This window comes from Gigantopelta aegis, chromosome 8 (assembly GCF_016097555.1).
Source record: "Gigantopelta aegis isolate Gae_Host chromosome 8, Gae_host_genome, whole genome shotgun sequence".
In the NCBI taxonomy this organism is placed as follows: domain Eukaryota; kingdom Metazoa; phylum Mollusca; class Gastropoda; order Neomphalida; family Peltospiridae; genus Gigantopelta; species Gigantopelta aegis.
The window spans coordinates 21,749,808-21,774,728 of NC_054706.1; the positions used below are offsets into that span (position 1 = coordinate 21,749,808).

A 24,921-nucleotide genomic window follows, 5' to 3' on the forward strand; every position below is an offset into this window, starting at 1 on the left:
ATGCAATTACAATCGTTAAAAAGTCTCTGTTAGTCGATAACATCTTAAAAATTGCAGCAAACTCATGAGTGTCCCTTTAAGTGGTAAACACTGATGCATTTAGTATTATTTTTCACTTTCAGGAGCCTACTTCTGTCTGAGCATGATTCTAATCACCATGTCTACAGTTCTGGCGTGTGTCGTGGCCAACATGTACTTCAGAGGAGTTCGAGTTAACAGAGCGCCTAGATGGCTTAGAAGGGTAAAACTATTTAACACATACATAAGTATTCATCCATTCATCCATTCATCCATTCATGTGTATGTGCATCCATCCAAAAAGCTCGGAATTCAGATAATCATTCGACGGCAATTTAATACAGATAATAACAAAACAAATCCCGATGATGATAAAAATGCCGTCGCAGATCAACTTTGCAACAGCTTTTCTCGGCAGTACTACCGATTGTGGTCGCGAATTTTGATGGCTGTATCCATCCATCCATACATATTTTGATATATTCATCATGTTATACTTCCATTCATGAATCCATCCATCCATCCATGTATAGAACCTGGGTCTGTGCCTATAAAACGTTTAGAGTCCACACTCAATATCTAATGACGTCACACACATACAATTTGTATGGCGTTGTCATGGCATTAGTATCTCAGACCCTATCAGAGTCTCGAGTCTAGACTCTAAACGTTTTATAACCACCAGGGCAGATCCATGTAAAAAGTAACGTGACGCGACATTTCGTAATATAAAATAACGTTATTAGGTAACGTAACGTAACGTAACGCAACGCAACGTAATGTATCGTAGCATAACTGATAACATAAAAGGATTAACCTATTAAGATACATTATCGTAGATTTTGTTTCACCATATATAAGGTCCTAAAGTGGAAAAAACCAACTTGGGTCTGTACGATTCTTTAACACAGTAATTGTTTGAAAGATGTCGTGAGGACTGGCGAGGTTTTTGTTGTATACATATACTCTTTTTTTCTTCTGAAATCACATATTTTAAATCACATTTCAATTTACTAACAGGTTTGTCCTGACTCCAGTGTCTCACATCTAGACCCTTCATTATAATATATTAGGGGGGAAAAGCTAAGTATTCAAAGAGTCTATCACTGGATGAATACAGAACAGTCAATTAACCTCCTTTTTTTCTTCAGTGTATGGTGGACGGTGTTGCAAGAGTTTTATGCCTGAGAACCAAGTTAACAGAAGGAGAGATGCCACCGGTGACAAAGAACTGGAGTGCGTGCATTCGGAAATACCCCGACCGTGACATTAAATTCGCGAAGGTCCGTCTCCTTGACAACGGCGTAGATTCTCGGACGACGCACCAGAAGGAGTCGCCGGAAGCAGGGCTCGGGGAGAACGGGCTCGATCCGGCCATTGACAAGAACTATAGCACGAGAACAAATATCTTGCACGAGGTTCGAAGTATAAGGGAGCTGTTGGAGAAGAACGAGGACAGGAAACTAAAGCAGGAGGAGCGAGAAAGATACAATCGTGAATGGAAGGTCATAGCGTGCATCACGGACAGACTGTTTTTCATCATCTATGTCTTAATCAACATAGGTGGCATTGTTATGACTTTTAAGGGCGTGTAGCGTTCTAGTGATTCAATCGCATTCGTGTTGTTTTTGTGTTTTGTGTCTTCTAAGGTTATGCAATGCAACATATGATTATGGTTTCTGTTGAATTTCAACAAAGCTAATAATATAACACGACGGTGTTGTTGTTGTTTTTTTTTGTTTTTTGTGGGGGGTTTTGTGGGTTTTTTGTTGTTGTTTTTTTTGGGGGGAGGGGGGTTGAAGTGAAGAATTATTTCAGGAAGTTATGAAATAGAACCACTGGATGTGATGTAATATTTGGAATATAAAACTGGCGCCATACCACGAGGAAGATGAAATTCTGAGATGTCGTTTCCACCAGACCTACGTGTAGATATATGTTACCGGATCTATTGGCGACCATTCCACTGCGAGAAGTGTGTTTACTTTAACAATACAGTCAAACCTGTGTTCTGACGCTATCTAACATGATTACCAAAATTTTATCTCTTAGGAAAGGTAGCTGCTTAATGAAGGACAGTTTAAACTATGTTAGATGATTTTAAATATGGTTTAAAGAGGTCATGTTATGCTGTTCTAGAGACTTTTGAAAATTACTAAGATTAATAAGGTGGTTTCTTAAACAGATGTACCAAATTGATAGATGTTACTGTTGTTTGAAACCAATACACATGTGTACAGTCACAAAGAGAAATACTATTTGTTTCTTGGATTATCGCTACACGGAGAGGAACCAAATGATCACCACATTTTCGAAGGATAACAGAAATTGTGCGGTTAATTATGATGAACAAACTTACGTGAACATGGTCGCATAGCAAAACCACATGATTAAGTGAGCTTATTATGCAACCTAAGTTTGATTTTTGTTGTTTTTGTTAATTTTTATTAATAGCTTTTTTTTTGTTCTTCTTTCTTTTTTTCTTGGGGGGGGGGGGGGGGGGGAGGAGTGGAGGTAGCGCGGGGAGTTGTGGTTGATGGTGGATTCCAATTACATTGTGTAAAATACTCGTTCGTGTTTATCTCATTATTTCACAGACACTGTGATATCATTGTTTTACATTATTCGTAATAATACAACTGTTAGAAAAACGCACGTTAGTCTCTGTTGTATGCAGAACTAGGATTTTAATTACAGTTGTGATTTTGAAATATTAATTACTCACTTTTCTGAGTGTGATTTTAAACTGGTCGTATAGCAGAAGAAGTTTGTTTTGTTTAACGACACCACTGGAGCACATTGATTAATTAATAATCGGCTATTGGATGTCAAACATTTTGTAATTATGACTTGTAGTGATCAGAGGAAACCCGCTACATGTTTCCTAATGCAGAAAGGGATCTGTTATATGCACTTTCCCACAGACAGGAAAGCACATACCACGGCCTTTGTCCAGTCGTGGTGCACTGGTTGGAACTACCAACAAACGTCCAGTCAGCTGAATGGATCCACTGACGTGGTTCGATCCTACGACGCAAGCACCTTAAGCAAGCACTCAACCGACTGAGCCAAATCCCGCCCCCGGTCGTATATCAGTTCAGATCCTTAAGATTTACATGTAATCAAATACATTGTATGTGTTGTATGTATGTATAGATGTATGAATATCTACATATTGTATGTATGTCGGATTTGACTAGTACATACAAAGGTATACGGCACGGGCACAGGCGATAAAAATAATGTTTGTCCTTACAAATTGTATCTCATGCTGTTGCTGGGTCTCGAACCCCAGTCATGGAGTCGACCGTTGGGTTGTTATTTTTTAATTTAAAAATATATATATTTTTTTTTACCACCACAGTAACCACTCGGTCACTGAGACATTCTTTAAAAAAAAACCCAGAATGTTCAGTTAACAGTACATACGTGCATCTGCGCATGTATGAACATGTGTGTTAATGTTATAAACGTTTCGTCTTCATCACTGTTAGATTAGATTCAGTAATTTTCCACTACACAGACCTCTGTTTTAATCTGACGCAAGCGTTTATTCACAACTCGTCCAATAATTTTGTAATCTCTTTCAAATTACGCTTAGAGCGTATTTCATCTGGAGCATATTTCTTTGACCTAATTCAATCTTCGGTTTTGCCTCGATCTCAAGCTCTTGCCGACTTCATTAATTAAGAGTAAAAGCTTTCCTAAGGCGCGCTTCTTCGTAACGAAATATAATACAAATTTCATAAGCTGTAGTTTGTAAAAAAGTGTCTTGTCTATTTATTTTTGGAATTTGTGATCGGAGTCTTATATTTAATTTGGTTTTGTAAAAGTTAAAAAAATATGTGGAGAGAAATAGTCCATTACCATCGATACATCGATAATGAAGTTTCCTCGAAAAAGAGGACTAACCAATTGGTTATTTGATTACCTTTTAGCCTATTTATTTATCCTACATTTTAAACACTTTTAAAATAATAATTATTATTATACTAAGACAAACAAATTTAAAGTTTGTTTTGTTTAACGACACCACTAGAACACATTGGTTTATTTATCAGCGGCTACTTGATGTCAAATATTTTGTAATTTATAGTGACAAATGATGCAGCAGTTAAATTCAGTGTCCTGTATTCATTTTGAAAGTCACGAGTTTTCTTTTATAGTCTTAGAGAGGAAACCCGCTACATTTATTCTCATTAGTAGCAAGAGATCTTTTATATGTACCATCCCATAGACAGGATACAGTCTTTGATGTACCAGACATGGTGCACTGGCTAGAACGAGAAATAGTGCAATGGGTCACTGACGGGGATCGATCGTAGACTGACCGCGCATCAGGCGAGCGCTTCACCACTGGGTTACGTCCCGCCCCCTAGAAACAAGTTAGCCATTTTGTACTACTGCATCGTATTATAACCCCCAAACTACATGTACATTCAATGAAACGAGAGTTAGGCATTTCATTTTGTATTGAAAATCTCTTACTTATACTGACAAATGATGCAGCAGTTAAATTCAATTTATTATATAATATTTACTGAAATATCTTAAAATATCAGTGAAATAAAAGTGTTATCAGTCACTCAGTGACGATAACACATTTTAGAGTGAAAATTTCACTATTTCACTCTAAAATGTGTTATTGTCACTGTAGAAAATCCCTTGCTGCCTGTCGTACAAGAGTAGCCTATGTGGCGACAGCGGATTTCCTTTAAGAAAAAACAGTGCCAGAATGACCATATGTTTGACGTTCAATAGCCGATGATAAGATAAAAAATGAATGTGCTCTAGTGGCGTCGTTAAATAAAACAAACTTTACTGTAGAAAGTGTTATCTTCACTGTAAGACAGCAGGAACTATTTTGCTGCTGGCATTTTAAAAATAAAGGTAAATTGCCAAAAGTTATGAGATATGATTGCAAACTTCACTCGATGAGATATAAATCATATTTGACAAAAACCATGAAATATCCTCTATGTCTTGTTTCATTTAGAAAGTCATAAGTTTTCTTGTATTTTAGTACATTTACCAAATCACTAAACATTTTGTCTTAGTATAAGTTTACCATTTGTGACACCCAATAGCCGATGTGCATTTTGTTTTGTGCTGGGGTGTCGTTAAACATTCATTCGTTGATTTTCTTACACACCCGTTGGTGAGAACATCATGTGTTACTTCTAATAACACATAGTTGTTTACACTTGTACGTGTGTTAACAATTTCAAGACATACGACTGGCTGCTCCTAGGTGATGACTAGGTCACCAATGCCATACATCCAATAAAAAACCAGCGCGATGGAAATCGATTACACTGTGACAACCTGACAATCATGTGTCTGTGACGCGTAAGTCAGCTACAAGTGCAACGGCTGTAAATCACATTTAGTCGAAAAAGATGTTAAAATTTGCTTAAAATCTTCTCCTTTTTTGAGGATATGTAATAAATAGAATATTATATTTGTGTCCATTAGATATCATTTATCTCACAACTCGTTGTTTAAAAACGTATCGAACTCGCTTTCACTCGTTAGATACATTTTGAAACAACTCGTTGTGAGATAAATGGTGTCTAACGGTCACTCATGTATTATTCTCTGTAGTATAATTTATACATTAACAGGGAACAATCTTCTTTTTTTATGGACCTCCTCATAAAAAAAGTAGTCGTGTCAAAACATCTATAGAAGGTTTCTCATCCCAAAAGCATTTTTCGATCTATGAAAACCAATAAGAGACCGAGAGAGAGAGAGAAAACAAATGCATTACAATATTATGTATGTACTATTTTAGGCTGTAGTTGTTTAGAAATATCAATAAATCAAAGAAGCTAACACAAATTACCGAGGTGTAAATTTGCGGAACCGAAAAAAACTGTTTTCGCCGGTTTCCGGTGATTACGTACACGGAACAAAACGTTTCGCATCGGTTCGTGAAATCTATCGTCATGAAACACGGTGCCACCAAACCAAACGCGTTTCGTCTCGGATACTTTAAATAGCTTTTATATATGTGTACTTTTATAACTAAGGATTTTTATGAAAACCAATGGGCGTTTGCACATGATGCAAATGAACGTTTGGGAATAAATATTGAAAATATTCTAAGTATAGTTCAGTGACGTCTCATTTTTATATTGTGAAAGACCTAATAAAAATATCGCAAATTTTTTATTCACGTTGGTGTATCAGTTGTCTTTGAGAGAGGCTTAAGGTTAAAGTTTGTTTTGTTTAACGACACCACTGGAGCACATTGATCTAATAATCATCGGCTATTGGATGTCAAACATTTGATAATTTTGACATTTAGTATTAGAAAAGAAACCTGCTACATTTTTCCATTAAGCGCAAGAAGGATATTTTATCGGCACCATCCCAAAGATATGATAACACGTACCACGACCGTTGATATGCCAGTCATGGTGAACTGGCTGGAACGAGAAATAGTCTAAATGGGCACACCGACAGGGATCGATGCCAGACCGACCGTGCATTAGGTTACGTTCCGCCCCGTGGTGAGAGGCATTCCAGCTAAAGATTATTTTTTTTTACAATGTTTCATGGTCGCAGTCACACTTTTTTTTATTACGGTAACGGCTTTGTCCAGAATTAGTTATTTTAGACTGCAAATTATATTTTTGAATCACAATTCTAGAAATATTTCCATGAGCAATTTGCTAAACGAAATACTATAGTGGTTTAGTGAACAAGAAGAATTCATTCGTTTCGTGTATAACTAGACCACGATCAGTCACCAATCATCCACTAGAACACACAGATTTGTTAACCATAGGTTATTGGTACACCCGAAATATTTTTCGATTAGCAGCAAGGACTATTTTATGTACTTCCCCTCAGAGAGACAACCCATACCATGACCTTTGACAAACCAGTCGTCGGTCACTGCTTGGGATGGATAAAAGACAACCAAATACATTTATTACGTCCATCTATTGGATTCGATCCTCTCATCCAACCACCTCAGACGAGTACTCTACCCACTGAGCTAGAATACAGAAAGTATATCAAGAACAAATGTCGCAATAGCCTTATCAAATAGCCAGGTGTTGATAAATATACATTAATTTCCTTTATTCGATGGTGGTCAGTATCTAGTTTCAGTATTTGTTTTTAGTGCAGGTGATACTAGTAATTCTAAAAGTATTCCATACCTAGTGTCTAATTCACTAAAGTCTTGTAACTTTGGGATATGACAGTGCAATGCAAGAAAGGCTTTCAACGATGTGCCATGTTGCTTAAAGTCGCAGATCCTAGTGTCAGCACGTAAAAGATAGACGCTAAGTTTAGTTAATCTACAAACCTATAACACATTGGGATAAAGTTACAATAGGGTGACACAAGAGTCTGTGACGTTGAAACTGTTAAATATTCTTAGAAATAAGACTAAAAGTCGACTCCATAACAGTTACTTCTCAGACACACGTGCGTTTTTAAAACGCCAGCATGAACAGAAACACGGAAATGGATAAACTAAAGAAAAATTAATTCTAATTAAAGTATGATTTCAGTTATCAAAACTGGTTTTAATATTGTAAAATATGCCTTAGTGTTTGAAACCTTGGGTCTGTCAATCTAAGAGAGCTTTGTGAGTTAGGCCCGTGGAGGTCTTGTATTTGCATAGATACATGTTATGTGCAGTGTAACCTTGGTGTTATATAAAATACATATTAACATGTTTAATTGGGGTTTTTTTAAATATGCTGGGCGAGGCCACCCTATGTTATGAATAGAGGTCATGCATCCAAAAACGTGTATTTGTAAAACGATCAATGTAATGCATTCTAAATGAAATGTATAATATTCATTATTTGTGTTTGTTTTGTGTTCATTATTACCTGCTATAAACATACCACACATCATGGACATCTCATTTAAAGGTATCCTTTTCTCATGGACATCTCATTTAAAGGTATCCTTTTCTCATGGACATCTCATTTAAAGGTATCCTTTTCTCATGGACGTCTCATTTAAAGGTATCCTTTTCTCATGGACATCTCATTTAAAGGTATCCTTTTCTTATGGACATCTGATTTAAAGATATCCTTTTCTTATGGACATCTCATTTAAAGGTATCCTTTTCCCATGGACATCTCATTTAAAGGTATCTTTTTCTTATGGACATCTCATTTAAAGGTATCCTTTTCCCATGGACATCTCATTTAAAGGTATCCTTTTCTTATGGACATCTCATTTAAAGGTATCCTTTTCCCATGGACATCTCATTTAAAGGTATCCTTTTCCTATGCTAGAAAGACAACCTTCAAGAGGAAATTTCTGAAGACAAAAAAAATAATAAAATATAGTAATAATAATAAAAAAACAAAAAACAACAACAAACAATCGTTTCTTTACAACACTGTTTTTTTTAGAAATAATTACTAAATCACACAAGCTGGAATAATTGTTTTTGGTTCTAATAACTGGAGTGTTCCGGACGTGACAAAAAGTGCCCCATGTGTGATATTTATCGAATCACAGTTAAAATGCACAGATGAATCTTTAAACATATATTATTTTCCGATGACAACAATTATATACCCTACAATCCATTTTTTTTATATTTCTACCACCACCCCATCCAATGGAATTCCTCACCAATCCAGTACATGGTGAATCCAGTGCCAGAAACCAACTGTGAAGCAATTATGCAAATGTTCTGTATATGCACACACCATGCACTAAACACAAATCAACAGGCATGTTTATAGAAGGGCGAGCGAACGCGGTCGTTCGGTAGACTGAATTTTGCGTCTAACGTATAATGAATATGATGTGATAGAAGACGGTGGTATCAGTCTCCTGAATACGCAACAGTTAGGCTGATTCATAATTTTGAAAATTACAGATATAAAGGTAATTTCGGTGATTTCATTTTTTAAATCGAATATATGGAACTAAAGTTCAAGCACCATATGCAGGAATGAACCACTAGTTAGCACCAGTACTGGGATGCGAGCACTATCGATGGGCATTGCATCAAGTAAAGATTTTATTTCATTCAACAACACCACTAGAACACATTAAGTAATCATATGATAATCATCCGAGGGAATTCGATCCTTCGACCCAAGCATCTAATGCAAACAGCATACCGACTGAGCTAGATTCTGTCCCATCCTTTATTGAAGCCAACGGATTAACTACTGCGATAATACAGCCAGCATAAAAAATACGTTCCGTGTGTTCTCATATGTAATCATTTATTTTTTATGGGAATTGTTATCAATACAATCGATTAATATAGCCTCGTAACACACAACTGTATTAATGGGCAATGTAAGTTGACTGTTCCGTGAAACTGTACGTAACAGAATCAATTGTTAAGTATATCTATTATGAAATGTAGACTCTGTGAAGAATACAACGGATATCGGTAATGATATGCCAATCAGTCGACATCCTATAGACACGCACTCATTAAAACAAGGATCTGTTCCAATATTCTGTTAATTAAGACATTTATGCGATACGAAAGTATGCATCTGCCCCTTATTAGTATATATTCATTGATAAAAATAAACACAATGCATGTATGTATGTATGTATGTATGTATGTATGTATGTATGTATGTATGCATGCATGCATATATACATATATAAAAAGGCACACACACACACACACACATAGACGGAAATAAAAGTTTGTTTTGTTTATTGACACCACTAGAGCACATTGATTTATTAATCATCGACTACTATATTTCAAACATATTGTCATTTTGACACAGTCATAGAGACGAAACCCGCTATATTTTTCCATTAGTAGCAAGGGATCTTTTATATACACCATCCCACAGAAAGGATAGCACATACCACGGCCTTTGATATGCCAGTCGTGGTGCACTGGGTAGAACGAGAAATAGCCCAATGGGCCCACCGACGGGGATCGATCCTAGACCGACCGCGCATCAGGCGTGCGCTTTGCCACTGGGCTACGTCCCGCCCATACAAAGAAACATGCCGATAATTAATATCGTGTGGCCCTTAATTAATTTTGTTGAGTATATATAAACGAAAACGGGTCACTGGTCAATTAATGTCTATCTTACTATCGCAGTAGCGGACTATCAGTCGGCGATCAGTCAATGATGCTTCACAAACAGGCAGTAAAAGTCAGGACCTGATGCCGACGTCCTGCTATGGGCAAGATCTAGCGTCGATTGTATGACAAATTGAAATGAGGTCACCATGATAAAGCTCATTAAATTTTATATACAAAATGTAACATTTTATCTCTTGAGGCAAATAAAGCACAAATGACGTAATTTATTAGTACATACATGTACATACATACATACATACATACATACATACATAAATAGATGCATACACGCGCGGGCGCACACACACACACACACACACACACACACATACACACAAAACACACACAGGAGATACATTATACATAGATATAAAAAAAGGTTTCTGTGCACACATTAATTTATATATATAGAATTGCATTTACTTGAAATCTGGTCATTCCCTTCGACTTTTCGATATCCCAAAGGTGTCCGTCAATAATTGCACATACGATTGTATGGCTTCTCATCACTCGGGGAAAAACACTTTTCGTGATATCTGATTGTTATCAACGTGTATGTCTCCGGGCGATTTGTATGTTTAAAGTTGGAATGGCACAAACTATTGTTGTTAGACGTTGTGGTGTTCATTAGTGTTCATCTGAAAATCATACAGTGTCTGCGGAGATATTATCAACGGTTAGGAGTACTACAGGGATCTTCTGTATTTAGGGAGCCTATCTACGTGTGACGTCACGTTTGCAAAACGTCTACACCAGGCTAGTACACCCCCGAAATCATTTGGAAACGACAAGTGACACCCCGAAACATCCATGATTTAAAGGGACATTCCTGAGTTTGCTGCACTGTAAGATGTTTCCGACTAATAACATATTTCTACGATTACACTTACATATTTAATATCTTTTCTTGCTTAGAATATCAGTGTCTGTATATCCAATGTGTTTCTGGTCGTCTTAATATTTGTAAGAAGCCCAAACTGGATTTTGTCTTCAAATAATTTCGTACGTACGAAAAAGAACAACAACTTATTTAGGAAATAAAATAAAATTTAACCTAGTAAAAATATTAGAACGATTAGAAACACGTTTAATATACAGCCACTAATTACAGTCGGTAAAATGCTATTTGTTAGTCGACAACATCTTAAACATTGCAGAACACTCAGGAATGTCCCTTTCAATGCCAAGTCGAGGAGGAAATGTGAGTAATCGGTTACATGATTACAAAATTCGAGAACGACTGACAATACGTTGCCCTGTTACAACGTCATCGACGACGTACAAAGCATGATGTAGTCTGCACTCTAGGTCCAGAAGTCAGGACTGGTTCACCGTACGTTTAACAGGTAAATACTACACGTATGGCACACACACGATTTTGATTTAAATACAAATATAAGTATTACCGAGGTTTAAATGATGCACAGGAACTATTTTACGTGAGGAGGACGGACGTAGCCCAGTGGTAAAGTGTCAGCTTAATGCGCGGTCGGTCTAGGATCGATCCCCATCGGTGGGCCCATTGGGCTATTTCTCGTTCCAGCCTTTCCACCACGACTGATATATCAGAGGCCGTGGTGTGTGATACCCTGTCTGTGGGATGGTGCATATAAAAGATCCTTTCTACTCATGGAAAAATGTAGCGGGTTTCCTCTCTAAGACTATATGTCCAAATTACCAAATGTTTGACATCCTATAGCCGATGATTAATACATCAATGTGCTCTAGTGGTGTTGTTAAATAAAACAAACTTATTTTTTTTACGTGAGTCATACTTGCGTGCGTGCGTGCGAGTCAATGTTGTGTAACAACACACTATTACTGTTTAATTTTGCGCATTAACATGAGTGTCCTGAAGGGCTTTATATAAGTGTTTTGTGAAGTATGATGTTGATGACAAACGTGCGTTAACAATCTAACATGGATAACAATGCCCCTGAGACAGCAGTTTATAGAATGTCGACTGCATGTAATCATACAAATTACTGATGCCATTTTTGAGACTGACGCCATATAACCGTAAATAAAATGTGTTGAGTGCGTTGTTAAATAAAACATTTCCTTTCTTCCATCTTTGAGACAGTTAACGCTTATTAAACACGAGGTTTAAAAAAAAAAGAAAACGCCAGCATCAGTTAGATTCTGTTGTGATGCACATTCAATTTTCCCCCAGGTTCTTGGACAAAACTTTGATGGTTAAACTGATAGAACACGACAAAGGAAAACAATCTACTGCGACAATAAAAGCATTGTTCGCTCGCCTGAAGCAAAAATTACTGTCTTGTTAGGAGAGTGTCCTGGAGTTCGTTCTCTTCATATTTGGCTGATATGTATCAATCGTTTGTCAAAGGACACATTAAATGAGGCATTATATCGCAGAGATATGGTGTTCCCCAGAGACCAGCCATGGGTCCAATTGTGTTAGCACTGTGCGCAAAACAAACTAGTGTTAACGAGAATGGAAATATAAATACTATTTCTACGTTAATACTTTCTCGGTACAAGGCTGTGATCATAATATTATCAGATATGAATAAATATGCCTCTCAATGCCAGGTTGGCCATGACCAATTACTCGACAGATGTCTTAGAAACGAGAAGTCGGAATTAACAGTAATACATTCACCGACATATCGGTCCCTAGATACAGATCCTCAGTTGGTTATACACACCATACATTGAATCTATAGGTTTTATTACATAAATATGCAATGTTTATACTTTCATAATATTGTAATTCCATTTTATAATAACTGTTTTGTAATAGGCGTCTGGATTGGTTAAAATGTTATCACGTGATCTAAAAAAACAAAAAAAAACACTGTTCATTCTTCCATGAACGTGAAAACTGCACTTTTTTTATAAACAAATAAAAACAGAATGTTATTACCGGAACTACTTTTTATCACCATGCACCATGACTGTTATATCAAAGGTCGTGGTGTTTGTTATCTTGTTTGTGGGATGGTGCATATAAAAGATCCCTTGCTACTAATGGAAACATATAGCGGGTTTCCTCTCTAAGACTATATGTCAAAATAACTAAATGTTTGGTATCCAATAGCCGATGATTAATAAAATCAATGCGCTCTAGTGGTGTCGTTAAACAAAACAAACTTTTTCATCACATTTTTAACTACTGCTATTTAGACTAGAACGCATGGTACACGAAAGGTTTGAGCACATAGGTTATTCCTACAGGAATTCAGCAAGGTCTCTTTTTGTATGCACTGTTTCACAGACAGACCAGTAAATATCACGACCTTTTAATGTGGAACTAGTTAGGGTGGGAGGAAAATAGCCATCCCGTTTATTTAAAACTATGTATGTCAGATTATGATTTATGAAAACCTTACCCTCCCCCAACAAATATGATTATGCACGGCTTTCCAGTTCCTGAAACTGAAATTTGACTAAAACAGCAGCAACAACAATAATAAGAGAGACAGAGACAGAGTGTGAGAGAGAGAGAGAGAGAGAGAGAGAGAGAGAGAGAGAGAGAGAGAGAGAGAGAGAGAGAGAGAGAGAGAGAGAGAGAGAGAGATGGAGGGACAGAGACACATAGAGGGAAAGTGAGAGCGATAGAAGTACAGAGAGAGAGAGAGAGAGAGAGAGAGAGAGAGAGAGAGAGAGAGAGAGAGAGAGAGAGAGAGAGAGAGAGAGAGAGAGAGAGAAAAGGAGGGAGGGGAAAACTACACATAGAGGGAAAGTGAGAGCGATAGAAGTACAGAAGAGAGGGTGGGGGGGGGGGAGAGGATATAGAGATAGATAGAGAGGAGAGAGATAGAGAGAGATAGAGAGGAAGAGAGACGAGAGAGAGAGAGAGCGAGAGATAAGAGAGAGAGAGAGAGAGAGAGAGAGAGAGAGAGAGAGAGAGAGAGAGAGAGAGAAGAAAAACAGATAGGTGAAAGTGAGAGACAGAGCGAGACACACACACACGCAACACACGCACGCAACACACACGCGCAGAGAGAGAGAGAGAGAGAGAGAGAGAGAGAGAGAGAGAGAGAGAGAGAGAGAGAGAGAGAGAGAGAGAGAGAGAGAGAGAATATTCGATATATAATGGTAATATAAAATGAATGTACGGTTGCGGGATGACTCAGCCTGTTTTGAAAATTTATACTCATGGTCTATCCTGACTTGGTCTAACCCGAGTAGAAGCTGATTTTCTAGTGTAGATTCTAGTGTATTACAGACATACACAACCTTGCTGTTTGGTGTATAAGCATATTGAATTTGGTACATTAAATTTAATTTATAAATTTAATTTCCTATTACGTGTTTATCCGATATGACATATGCCAAGTATAAAATGGTGTTTTTGTGATCTGTATATTTTACGGGTATGAACTGTTTGTCCATATACTTGCCTCACACCCATCCACTCCCATTCAGTTGTGTTTTCTTCTGTAGCTGACATCGAGATACGAACACAGAACCTACCTACCCGGCTCATCACAAGGTGTTCTGTACATTCTGGGCGCTCAACACTCGTGTATTCAGCAGCGAGTTTCCGATAACTCTTCACAAACCTATATACTTTAAGAGTTACCTCCCCTGTTATTAATTTTACTTCTTGCTGTATTCTGCTAACACCATTACAACTTCTTTTCTACGAGTGATATGTCTTAGGGTGCCGAAAATGTTGTCATGTTTATTGCAATACCTACGACTGTTTTTTTTCTATCAATTCCATCCTCCTTCCCTCTCTCTCTCTCTCTCTCTCTCTCTCTCTCTCTCTCTCTCTCTCTCTCTCTCTCTCTCTCTCTCTCTCTCTCTCTCTCTCTCTCTCTCTCTCTGTGTCTGGACAATATTGTTGTGCCACATTTCGATAACCCCGTCTTACATGGCCATAATCCACAGATGACAATGCCAGACACCATCGTGCCCTAGACCGAATATTTCTGCCTCGCCTTAAAACGTTATGTCATGTTTTATTTTAATTTTTTAATGATTTGTCTATTTTATATTTATATCATTTATATAAAAGCTACTAAACATATGATATATTTATATAAAATAGACAAATCATTAAAACATAAATATAAAACATGAAATAAAGCTTTACAGAGAGAAATTTTCGATCTAATCGTGCCCGTATGGTAATGGATTTCCTACGACAGGAAGCAATCGCAAAACTACCGTGGCCAGCACGAAGTCCAGATCTCAACCCAAATGAACACGTTTGGGACATTTTAGGGCGTCGTTTACGTCAGAGGGTTCCAGCGCTGCAGTACAGAATATGGCCGGACTGGACCTGGCTCTCCACCAGGAGTGGAACAGGCTGCCTCAAAGACAAACCCAGCGTTCAAAGAACGTTTTACCTTAATCAATGTCCACTTTTACATTAACCAATGAATCAATTCAATGTGATCGAGTTCGACAATCGGGTTTTTATTTTAGTTTTGAATATCTGCTTAACACTTCTCATAACGCCATGCATCCATTGGCAATATTAAAATGTCGGCAACTGCAATATTTTAATTATTTAAAGCGACTAGTTCTGAGTTTGTTGCCACTGTTAAGATAATGCCAACTAGAAGAAACGTTTTAATGCCTAGGATTGCATATTAAATACCTATCAGTGGTTGTATCTTAAATATGTTTCCTCCTTGTGTTTGTGCTAGGTCAATAACCGTTTCAAGAAACTATTTAATACACAACTTTAGTCGTTAAAATATTTTATTAGTGAGAACGTTTTACAAGGAATGAAGAAAATGGTTTATTTAACGACGCACTCAACACATCTTATTTACGGTTATATGTCGTCGGAAATATGGTTAAGGACCACACATATATTGAGGGAGGAAACCCGCTGTCGCCACTCCATGGGCTACTGTTTGCAGCAAGATATCTTTTATATGCACCATCCCATGGATAGGATAGCACATACCACGACCTTTGATGTACCAGTCGTGGTGCACTGGCTGGAGCGAGAAATAGCCCAACCGGTTCACTGACGGGGATCGATCCCAAACCGACGGCGCATCAAGCGAACGCTTTACCACTGGGCTACGTCTCGCCCCACGTTTTACAATGGCAGCAAACTCAGGGCAGTGCCTTTAAAGTTATTATGTGACACTTTTATCATTTCTCATCTGTATTTTATATAACTTTGCCATTAGCTTGATGAAAGAGTGGTAGACGTTTTGCGATAAGGACAAAAAAAAAAAAAAAAAAAAAATCCGGCACACATTTTCATTGCCTTTGAAATGGAAAACTAAATCGAACATGATTTAGCTTTTTCATTTCATGTTTTAAAAAAAATCTTATTGCAGAATAAATTCTTTCTCAACAAAACCGGCTTACCGATCTCTTGTCGCAAGGCATGTTTTAATTAGAAAACGCAATGCTCTAAGCCATATCTCCTTTTAGCATTTCTAGGTGGGGGTTTTTTTCTTCTCTAAATTAAAAACGAGAGATTTTGTAGCGCACCGAGTAACACGATGGGAGTGATGGGCAGTCCTGCTCCTTGTCTTATCGGACTTTAATTTCTACTTCATATAACGAACGGAGAGGTTTTGCCGGCGCGTGCGTGCGGTCCGGCTAAAAAGAAGTCGAAATGCATTAGTTAGCGCTCCTTGAGTCTCCAAAACGCAAGCGGTCAGCATGTATATGGATGGTGTATATGGCCAAAAAGCAAGGCGCAGACGCACCTAGATCGATTCACCACCAGCCCTACCCATTATTGATATTGATATGTGGGGCTAAGACGCACCAGACGGAACACACGCGCCGCATCCAGTCTTTATGGACCTAAAAGGGACAGACCCTAGTTTCAACCCGTGAAAATTAACACTAAGTTTAGTTAATCTACAAACCTTTAACACATTTGGATAAAGTTACAATTGAGTGAAACATGAGTCTATGGCTTTGAAATGGTGAAATACCCTCTAAAAATAGACTAAAACTCGACTCCATAACTGTTATTTCTCACACACACATGCGGTTTTTTTTAAATACGAGAAATGCATTTTGTGATATTAAAAACACCAGGATGACCCAAATCACTTCGAATGTACGGAAATTGATAATCTAAACTATAAAATCTAAGTAAAAGTATGATTTTAGTTATCAAAACGGCTCTAATAGTTAAAAATACGCCTAGGGTATGTCCCTTTAATTGTTACAGATAGTAATAGGTCACCACTTCTAGAATAGTTGGTGACGTTACAGCAATTTGCTTCCCGCTCTTTACGATTAAAAGGACTGCTACATGTAATAAATATCGTGGATAATATATCATTTAAACAATAAATAAATAAATAAATGAATGAATGAATGAATGAATGAATGAATGAATGAATGAATGAATGAATGAATGAATGAATGAATGAATGAATGAATGAATAAATAAATGAATGATGAATGAATGAATGAATGAATGAATGAATGAATGAATGAATGAATGAATGAATAAATAAATGAATAAATAAATAAATAACACTTCTAAGAATGCCGCCATCTTTATGCGAAACTAATTAGTACTGTTACCGAATCATGTTGGGCCGAATACACGAAATCTGTTTTTCGTAAACTTAGGTGTTTAAGCGTTTTAAATGTATTTAAGACATAAACAGGCTTTGTACATTTGGCCCATTACGATCAGCTATCGGTATCCGTAACAGTAATGGTGTGCTTGCAAAACCTCTCTACTTCCTGGGACCGACACCAGGATATTGCTACTGTCGTAGTGACATATATTGCTACATATATTGGTACCACGATTGAACTATTACAGTAAAACTGTTTTAACGTATAAATTAAAGTTATAAACCATACTTAAGCATTTTAAAAACTATATTAGACAGTCAATGAGTACATAATGTCAATGTCGTTCGAGAGTATAAAAATAGCTGTTATAGCAAATCGCCGTACACCGTTGCAATTTAAATGCTATGAAACAATCGTGGTTTTTTATGCGAAATATGTTTCTTCTGTGTTTATAGTTATTTTCATATTTATATCCAATTAAGGTTCAAGCAGGCTATCCTGGGCACACGCCTTAGCTATCTAGGTGTTTGTCCAGGACAGAGGGTTAGTGGTCAGTGCGGGAGAAGTCTGTGTAGTGACTTTACGCTTACCCATTCAGTTGTGAGAGCCGGGACCGGTATACGAAACCAGTATCTACCAGCCTCAAGTCTAGCGGGTTAAACGGTATTACACCGAGTGCGGGACTTAGTCCAGTGATAAAACGCTAACCCTTGATGCGCGGTCAGTTTGGGATCGATCTCCGTCAGTGGGCCCATTGGGCTATTTCTCGCTCTAGCCAGTGCACCACCATTAACATATCAAAGTTACATGCTATCCAGTATGTGAGATGGTACATATAAAAGATCCCTTGCTACTAATGGAAACAATGTAGCGGGTTTCTTCTCTATGAGTGTCTCAAAATGACCACATGTTTGACATCCTATAGCCGATGATTAATAAATCAATGTGCTCTAGTGGTGTCGTTAAACAAAACAAACTTCTATTCCACCGAGGGCGGGTTAAAATATGTTCTACAATGTTACAGTCATATAAAACATGTACGTGTTTGAAAAATTGTAACTAAATACCCAAAAGTAAAACATTGTTGTATTACATGTAGTTTAAATAATATATACCATCATTCACAATAAACGTTTTGGCGATTAGCCAACATGCTATAGCCTATTTTTAAGGCATTTCCTGTACAATACGTGAGCTACCATTCGGCAAACTAAATCAAAATTCGACATTAGCTCACCTTTCTCTTTCGATGGACCGTTCCAAAATCACTTAACAAATTTGCGCTCATTTTTTAAAAACTTAATACTACGGGATATTCCAACTTCTAACCGCACCAACATGCCTCCTCCCGCTATCGACCCCGGTCGGGCTGCTGATGTTCCCTTGCACTTGCCAGCGAGGGTGGTCTCTTCCTCTCACCCACCCCAAACCCTTTTTCTGTGTTAGACGAAAACGCCGGCCCAGGCCGACACCTGCGACCATGGCAGGCGTGCGCTACAACAGCTTGTTCTGAATGTGCACGTAAAACCCTACGAAACTGACCTAATAGATTGTATTAGTATGAAATGAAAGTTCATTAGAATTGTAATATAGTGATACAATGCTTTCAAACAGAATTAATATCTCTTTTTTTTTCTACTTCAGAGGAAAGGTAGCGTCCAAAAGCTAGTATAATGAACGCAATGTCCTATACCCGACGGCTAATGTTGTTGTTTTTTCGGTCACTATAACAATGCGGTTAACGTAAGATTGTACTCATTCAACTAACGAAAGCTATGGAAAAGGTTTTATTACCGGTATACAGGGTACTTTCAATACATCTTCATTATTAGTTAGCATCAATGGTGAACCTCATCAATGAGCACTGGGAAACAATTAGTTAATTCTCGCATTCATACTCGGTGCTCTCCCCTTGGGTACGAAGAAATAATTATTATAACTTAATTCATTTTGTTCAATATTGAATAAGCGTTTTTTAGTCAGATATTTTTATCTTGCACTTAAATCCAATATTAGATTTTCAGAGGGCATTACTTTTCTTTTGCAAGACGGATAATATTTGTATTTTATTCTGTCGAGAAAATACTTGAACAATCTTTGAACAAAATAAGCACGGGACGCAGCCCAGTGGTAAAGCGCTCGTTTGATGCGTGGTCGGTCTGGAATCGATCCCCGTCGGTGGGCCCATTGGGCTATTTCTCGCTCCATCCAGTGCATCACAACTCGTATATCAAAATCCGTGGTATGTGCTATCCTGTTTGTTGGATGCTGCATATAAAAGATCCCTTGCTACTAATAGGAAAATATTTGTCAAAATTACCAAATGTTTGGCATCCAATAGTTCATATTTAATAAATCAATATGCTCAAGTGGCGTCGTTAAAAAAAAAAAAAACCTGAACCTTTTTTTTAGAAAACATAAGTCCGGTCCGTATAATAATACGGTGCTGTAGTGGATGCAGGGTTATTTTCAGGGAGGGATGCAACGTTTGAAAAGGGGCTCCCTATATTCAGGGAGGGTGACATGTTTAAAAAGGCACCTACAATATTCATGGAGGGTAACGTTTAAAAAGGCACCTACAATATTCAGGAAGGGTGACGTTTAAAAAGGCACCTACAAAATCCAGGGAAGGTGATATGTTTAAAAAGGCACCTACAATATTCATGGAGGGTGAAACGTTTAACAAGGGCACCTAAAATATTCAGTGAGGTTGACACCATTAAAAAGGCACCTACAATATTCAGGGAGGGTGAAATGTTTAAGGATACACTAATATGTATTAAATATGGAAATGCTCCTCTAAAACACTCAATATGAATAGCTTATGCGGCTAAGAAGAACAAAAGCCTATTCTTTTTAGCATTGTTTTTGCAAGCCTTTTCCTTTCAAATAAAATAATGAATACCCCATCCCAATTTCTCTATTACCTTTACATAGGATAATTACCTGTATTATGCAGAGACACGGACGTGAATACAAAAACAACGTCTGGCTTTCAGATTATTATCATACAACTATGATTATTAAACATGTATGCACAATATCTTCTCTATTTGTTAGTGCTCTGTGTTAGAGGTTAGACAACCTGGATGTCAAAGTGTCGTTTAAAAGGACGAGAGAGAGTCTTTACCTCCGTCGTTCCCGTCTTAATCTTCCATGGATTGCTATCGAATACCCAATTTCATGTCTGTCAGCTTCTAATGCATCACAGCCAACCGATCGAGTTCAACTGAAATCGAATCACGAACAATACTGTTTCGGATTGCGGTCTTTAATAAGCAATTTCTCTATTTAATAAGAAAAGCTATTTGGGATGTAACTCCCCTTGTCCGAGCGGATCTCCGTAATCATATTTGTAGCAGACATCTGTCTCAGGATTCACCAATTGCTTTCAGATTACTTTTATTCTCTCACATCTGTAGGAAGCGAGAATAATTGCATAGAGTGTTTTCACAACACGTTATAATGCATTGCAGTTAAGGCGCGTTGACACGGCGCGACTTCTGTTAACGGTTAATGATCGAGTTGTAGGGTCAGGATAAAATATGTTTTAACAGTTGTAGTAACGGTCGATTGTATTCTGTGGAACAGTACTCCTTAAGAATTTTAATAATGGCTGAATTTCTATTTTGGAGCTAAAACTTCGTAAGAATTACAGTAAAGATTGAATTGCAATCGATCTTATTGTATTATATATAAAAAAGATAGATTTAAACAATAATAATAATAATAATAATAATAATAAAAGTTTGTTTTATTTAACGACGCCACTAGAGCACATCGATTTTTTATCTTATCATCGCCTATTGGACGTCAAACATATGGTCATTCTGACACTGTTTTTTAGAGGGAACCCGCTGTCGCCACATAGGCTACTCTTTTACGACATGCAGCAAGTGTTCTTTTTAATTGCGCTTCCTAATAGCAGGATAGCACAAACCATGGCCTTTGTTGAACCAGTTATGGAGCACTGGTCGGTGCAAGTGGTTTACACCTACACACTGAGCCTTGCGGAGCACTCACTCAGTGTTTCGAGTCGGTATCTGGATTAAAAATCCCATGCCTCGACTGGGATCCGAACCCAGTACCTACCAGCCTGTAGACCGATGGCCTAACCACGACGCCACCGAGGCCGGTAATAATAATAATAAATGAAGGAATTCAGGAGAGCAATAAGATTACAATGTATGATACCATGAGACGAATCATAAGTTATTACTATGTCTATTTTCTCTGTGTCCTTCACCAGGGGCGAGACGTAGCCCAGTGGTAAAGCGCTCGCTTGATGCGCGGTCGGTTTGGGATCGATCCCTGTCAGTGTGTCCATTGGGCTATTTCTTGCTCCATCCAGTGCACCACGACCGGTCTATTAAAGGCCGTGGTATGTGGTATCCTGTCTGTGGGATGGTGCGTATAAAAGATACCCTATGCTGCAAACGAAAAGAGTAGCCCACGACAGCGACAGCAGTGGTTTTCTCCCTCAATATCAGTGTGGTCCTTACCATAGTCCGACGAACACATATACCATATACCATGTGTCACGTCGTAAACTGTGTTGTGTCCTTCCTTGTGCTTCAGCAGCACTTCCACGTCCAGTTCAAAATACAAACACCATTGTCCTTCCTTTTTCCTTCCTTCTGTACTTCAGCAGCACTTTCCACGTGCCAGTTTTCTACAGACGCGTCTCTTTCCCTCAGTGATCGACTCTTTGTGGAGCTTCTCTCTCTCTCTGTCTCTGTCTCTCTCCTCTCTTTCCCTCTCTTCTCTCTCTCTCTCTCTCTCTCTCTCTCTCTCTCTCTCTCTCTCTCTCTCTCTCTCTCTCCTCTCCTCTCCTCTCTTTCTCTCCCTCTCTCTCTTTCTCTCTCCTCTCTCTCTCTCTCTCTCTCTCTCTCTCTCTCTCTCTCTCCTCTCTCTCACTCTCTCTCTCTCCTCCTCCCTCCTCTCTTTCCCTCTCTCTCAAAAAAAAAATCTTCCCCTCTCTCTCCCTCCTCTCTCGCCTCTCTCTCTCTCTGATCTCTCTCCTCGCTCTCCCTCTTCCTCGCTCGAAATTCTCTCTCTCTCTCTCTCTGTATCATCCTCGAGCTCTCTCTCTCCCCTCACTCCTGTCGGTATGTGTGTGTGTGTGTGTTTTAAAATTAACAGTTTGCTTTATTTAACGACACCAGTAGAGCACATTGATGTATTACTCATCGACTATTAGATGTCAAACATTTCGTCTCAAAGAAGATACACGCTGCATGTTTCCATTAGTAGCAAGGGATCTTTTATATGCACCATCCCACAGACAGGATACCACATACCACGGCCTTTAATACGGAATAGCACGGCCTTTGATATACCAGAGCACTGGCCGGAACGAGATATAGCCCAATGGGCCATCCGACGGGGGTCGATTCCAAACCGACCTGGCATCAAGCGAGCGCTTTGCCACTGGGCTACGTGTAGCACGATATTTCAGACATCAAAACGAAATGTTGCGGGAGTTTAAAATGTGATGAGATGGCATAAACCTTTTACCTTTTTTTCTTCAACTACCAAAACATCATTAAATAATAATAAGAAGAAAAACTCAAACAATCCAACAAACAAAAAAAACAAACAAAAAAAACAAAAAAACAACGTCTAGAAAGAGCTTACTTCCATGCACATAAAGTGTTTTTGGGCTGAGAAACTGGTCGGCACAAAAAAAAAAAAAAAAAAAAAAAAAAAAAAAAAAAACCCACCACCAACAACAACAACAACACCAAGAACAAAACAAAACAAAAATGAAGACCATAAAAGAAAAAATATGGAATAATAAAAAAGGAACAATCAATAATAAAAGAAGGGCGATTGTTCCTGCTGCTACATATCGCACATCAACCTAACACTACTACAGAGCGACATTCCACTGTGAAAGTCATTCTGATGCCACTCCAGTGCTATCGTGGGGGACATTGACTCCCGTTACGGATTCATCATCTGGCGTGTTAGCGCGGGGACCAGATGGGTAATAACTCCCAATCGCAGACTGTGAGCAGACACGGAGACTTGCCATAGTAGTGTTGAGGGAAATGAATAATAATTACGCAAACACTACTGATGTTTTACGCCGATGAGTAAATGCACCGATAGTGAATAGCCCTGGGACTCGGGAATTAATAACCTCTCTACCTTAATGACGCGAGGTGCCTCAGGGAAGCCTGGCATCGCGACTTTCCAATTGTCTGCCGTGTTTCGTCGGCCATGTTTTCGCCCAGTAGAATTATCATATTCTCGTTTGATTTGTTCCGTCCCTATAAACGTGTATGTCGCTCACCACCATATGGTTTTAATCAACTAAAAGAAACTAAACCCATGGAGTTTGTGGTTTTCAGCAGATGGAGTTAAACAGTCATAAATTGTACATGTGGGTTTTTTTTTTCTCTGAATTATCACCCTGATAAAAATGTGTGGAATTATTTACCGTTATATTTCAGATACTGGATTAATTATGTAAGTCATCGGTCAATAATTTAGAAAACAGTTACCTCGTGAATACTTTGATGCGATTGTTATCTTCTCTGAAGTGTTTCGTCTAAATAAAATTGCAAAGTTCAAAATCATATAGACGACCAAAGAAAATTTAGATTAAAAAAATAAAAATAAAAATACCTTGTAATATGTTTACCAAACAAGTGTGAATATGCAACGCATTCCGTTTTACTGCTATGCAGTCTGAATAACAAGAGAGCTACCGTATTCAAAATCGTAGTTCTACACAAAAGAGTCAAATTGATGGTTTGGTAATGTCGCGATTGTCCTCATAAATTATAGACAAATTTATAGTTGATTTGTTTTGTTTAGCGACACCACTAGAGCACACTGAAATATTAATAAGCAGCTATTGGATTTTAAACATTTGATAATTTTAACATATAGTCTTAAATAGGAAACATTTTTTTTTCCAATTAGTAGCAAGTGATAGCACGTACCGCGGCCTTTGGTATTCCAGTTGTGGTTGGAACGAGACATAGCCCAATGGAACCCCTGACGGAGATCGATCCCAGACCGACTATGCATTAGGTGAGCGCTTTAACACTGTTATGCGTTTGGTGTATAGGAGGACTTCCTACTTTGTTTACAACCCACGTGACGTTTGCAATGCATAGACTTGTTTTATTATAATGTTAATAGGTTGGATGCCAGTCTTCACACAAAAGATCCTGTTATAAAATGTTCCGTGCAATGTGATGTCCCTTTCTCTCTGGATAGTTTCTGAATTCTCCGGAAGCAGCAATGACAAGTATATAGACCTGGTCTGTTAGGAGAGTCACCCAATTGATTCACCCGCACGTTTTCCCTTTGTTTAGTATTCCGTTCTTCGA

General features: G+C 38.1%; 1 protein-coding gene across 1 annotated transcript in view; it reads left to right on the plus strand.

The window, feature by feature from the left end:
* The window catches only part of LOC121380243 (neuronal acetylcholine receptor subunit alpha-7-like), a 14,807-nt gene extending 13,102 nt beyond the window's left edge, over positions 1-1,705 (plus strand). The window contains exons 5-6 of the mRNA XM_041509072.1: positions 123-241; positions 1,170-1,705. Coding sequence (XP_041365006.1) covers positions 123-241; positions 1,170-1,613 — 563 coding nt within the window. The 3' untranslated portion in view covers positions 1,614-1,705. The remainder of the gene's footprint in view (positions 1-122; positions 242-1,169) is intronic.
* The last annotated feature ends 23,216 nt before the right edge of the window (positions 1,706-24,921 follow it).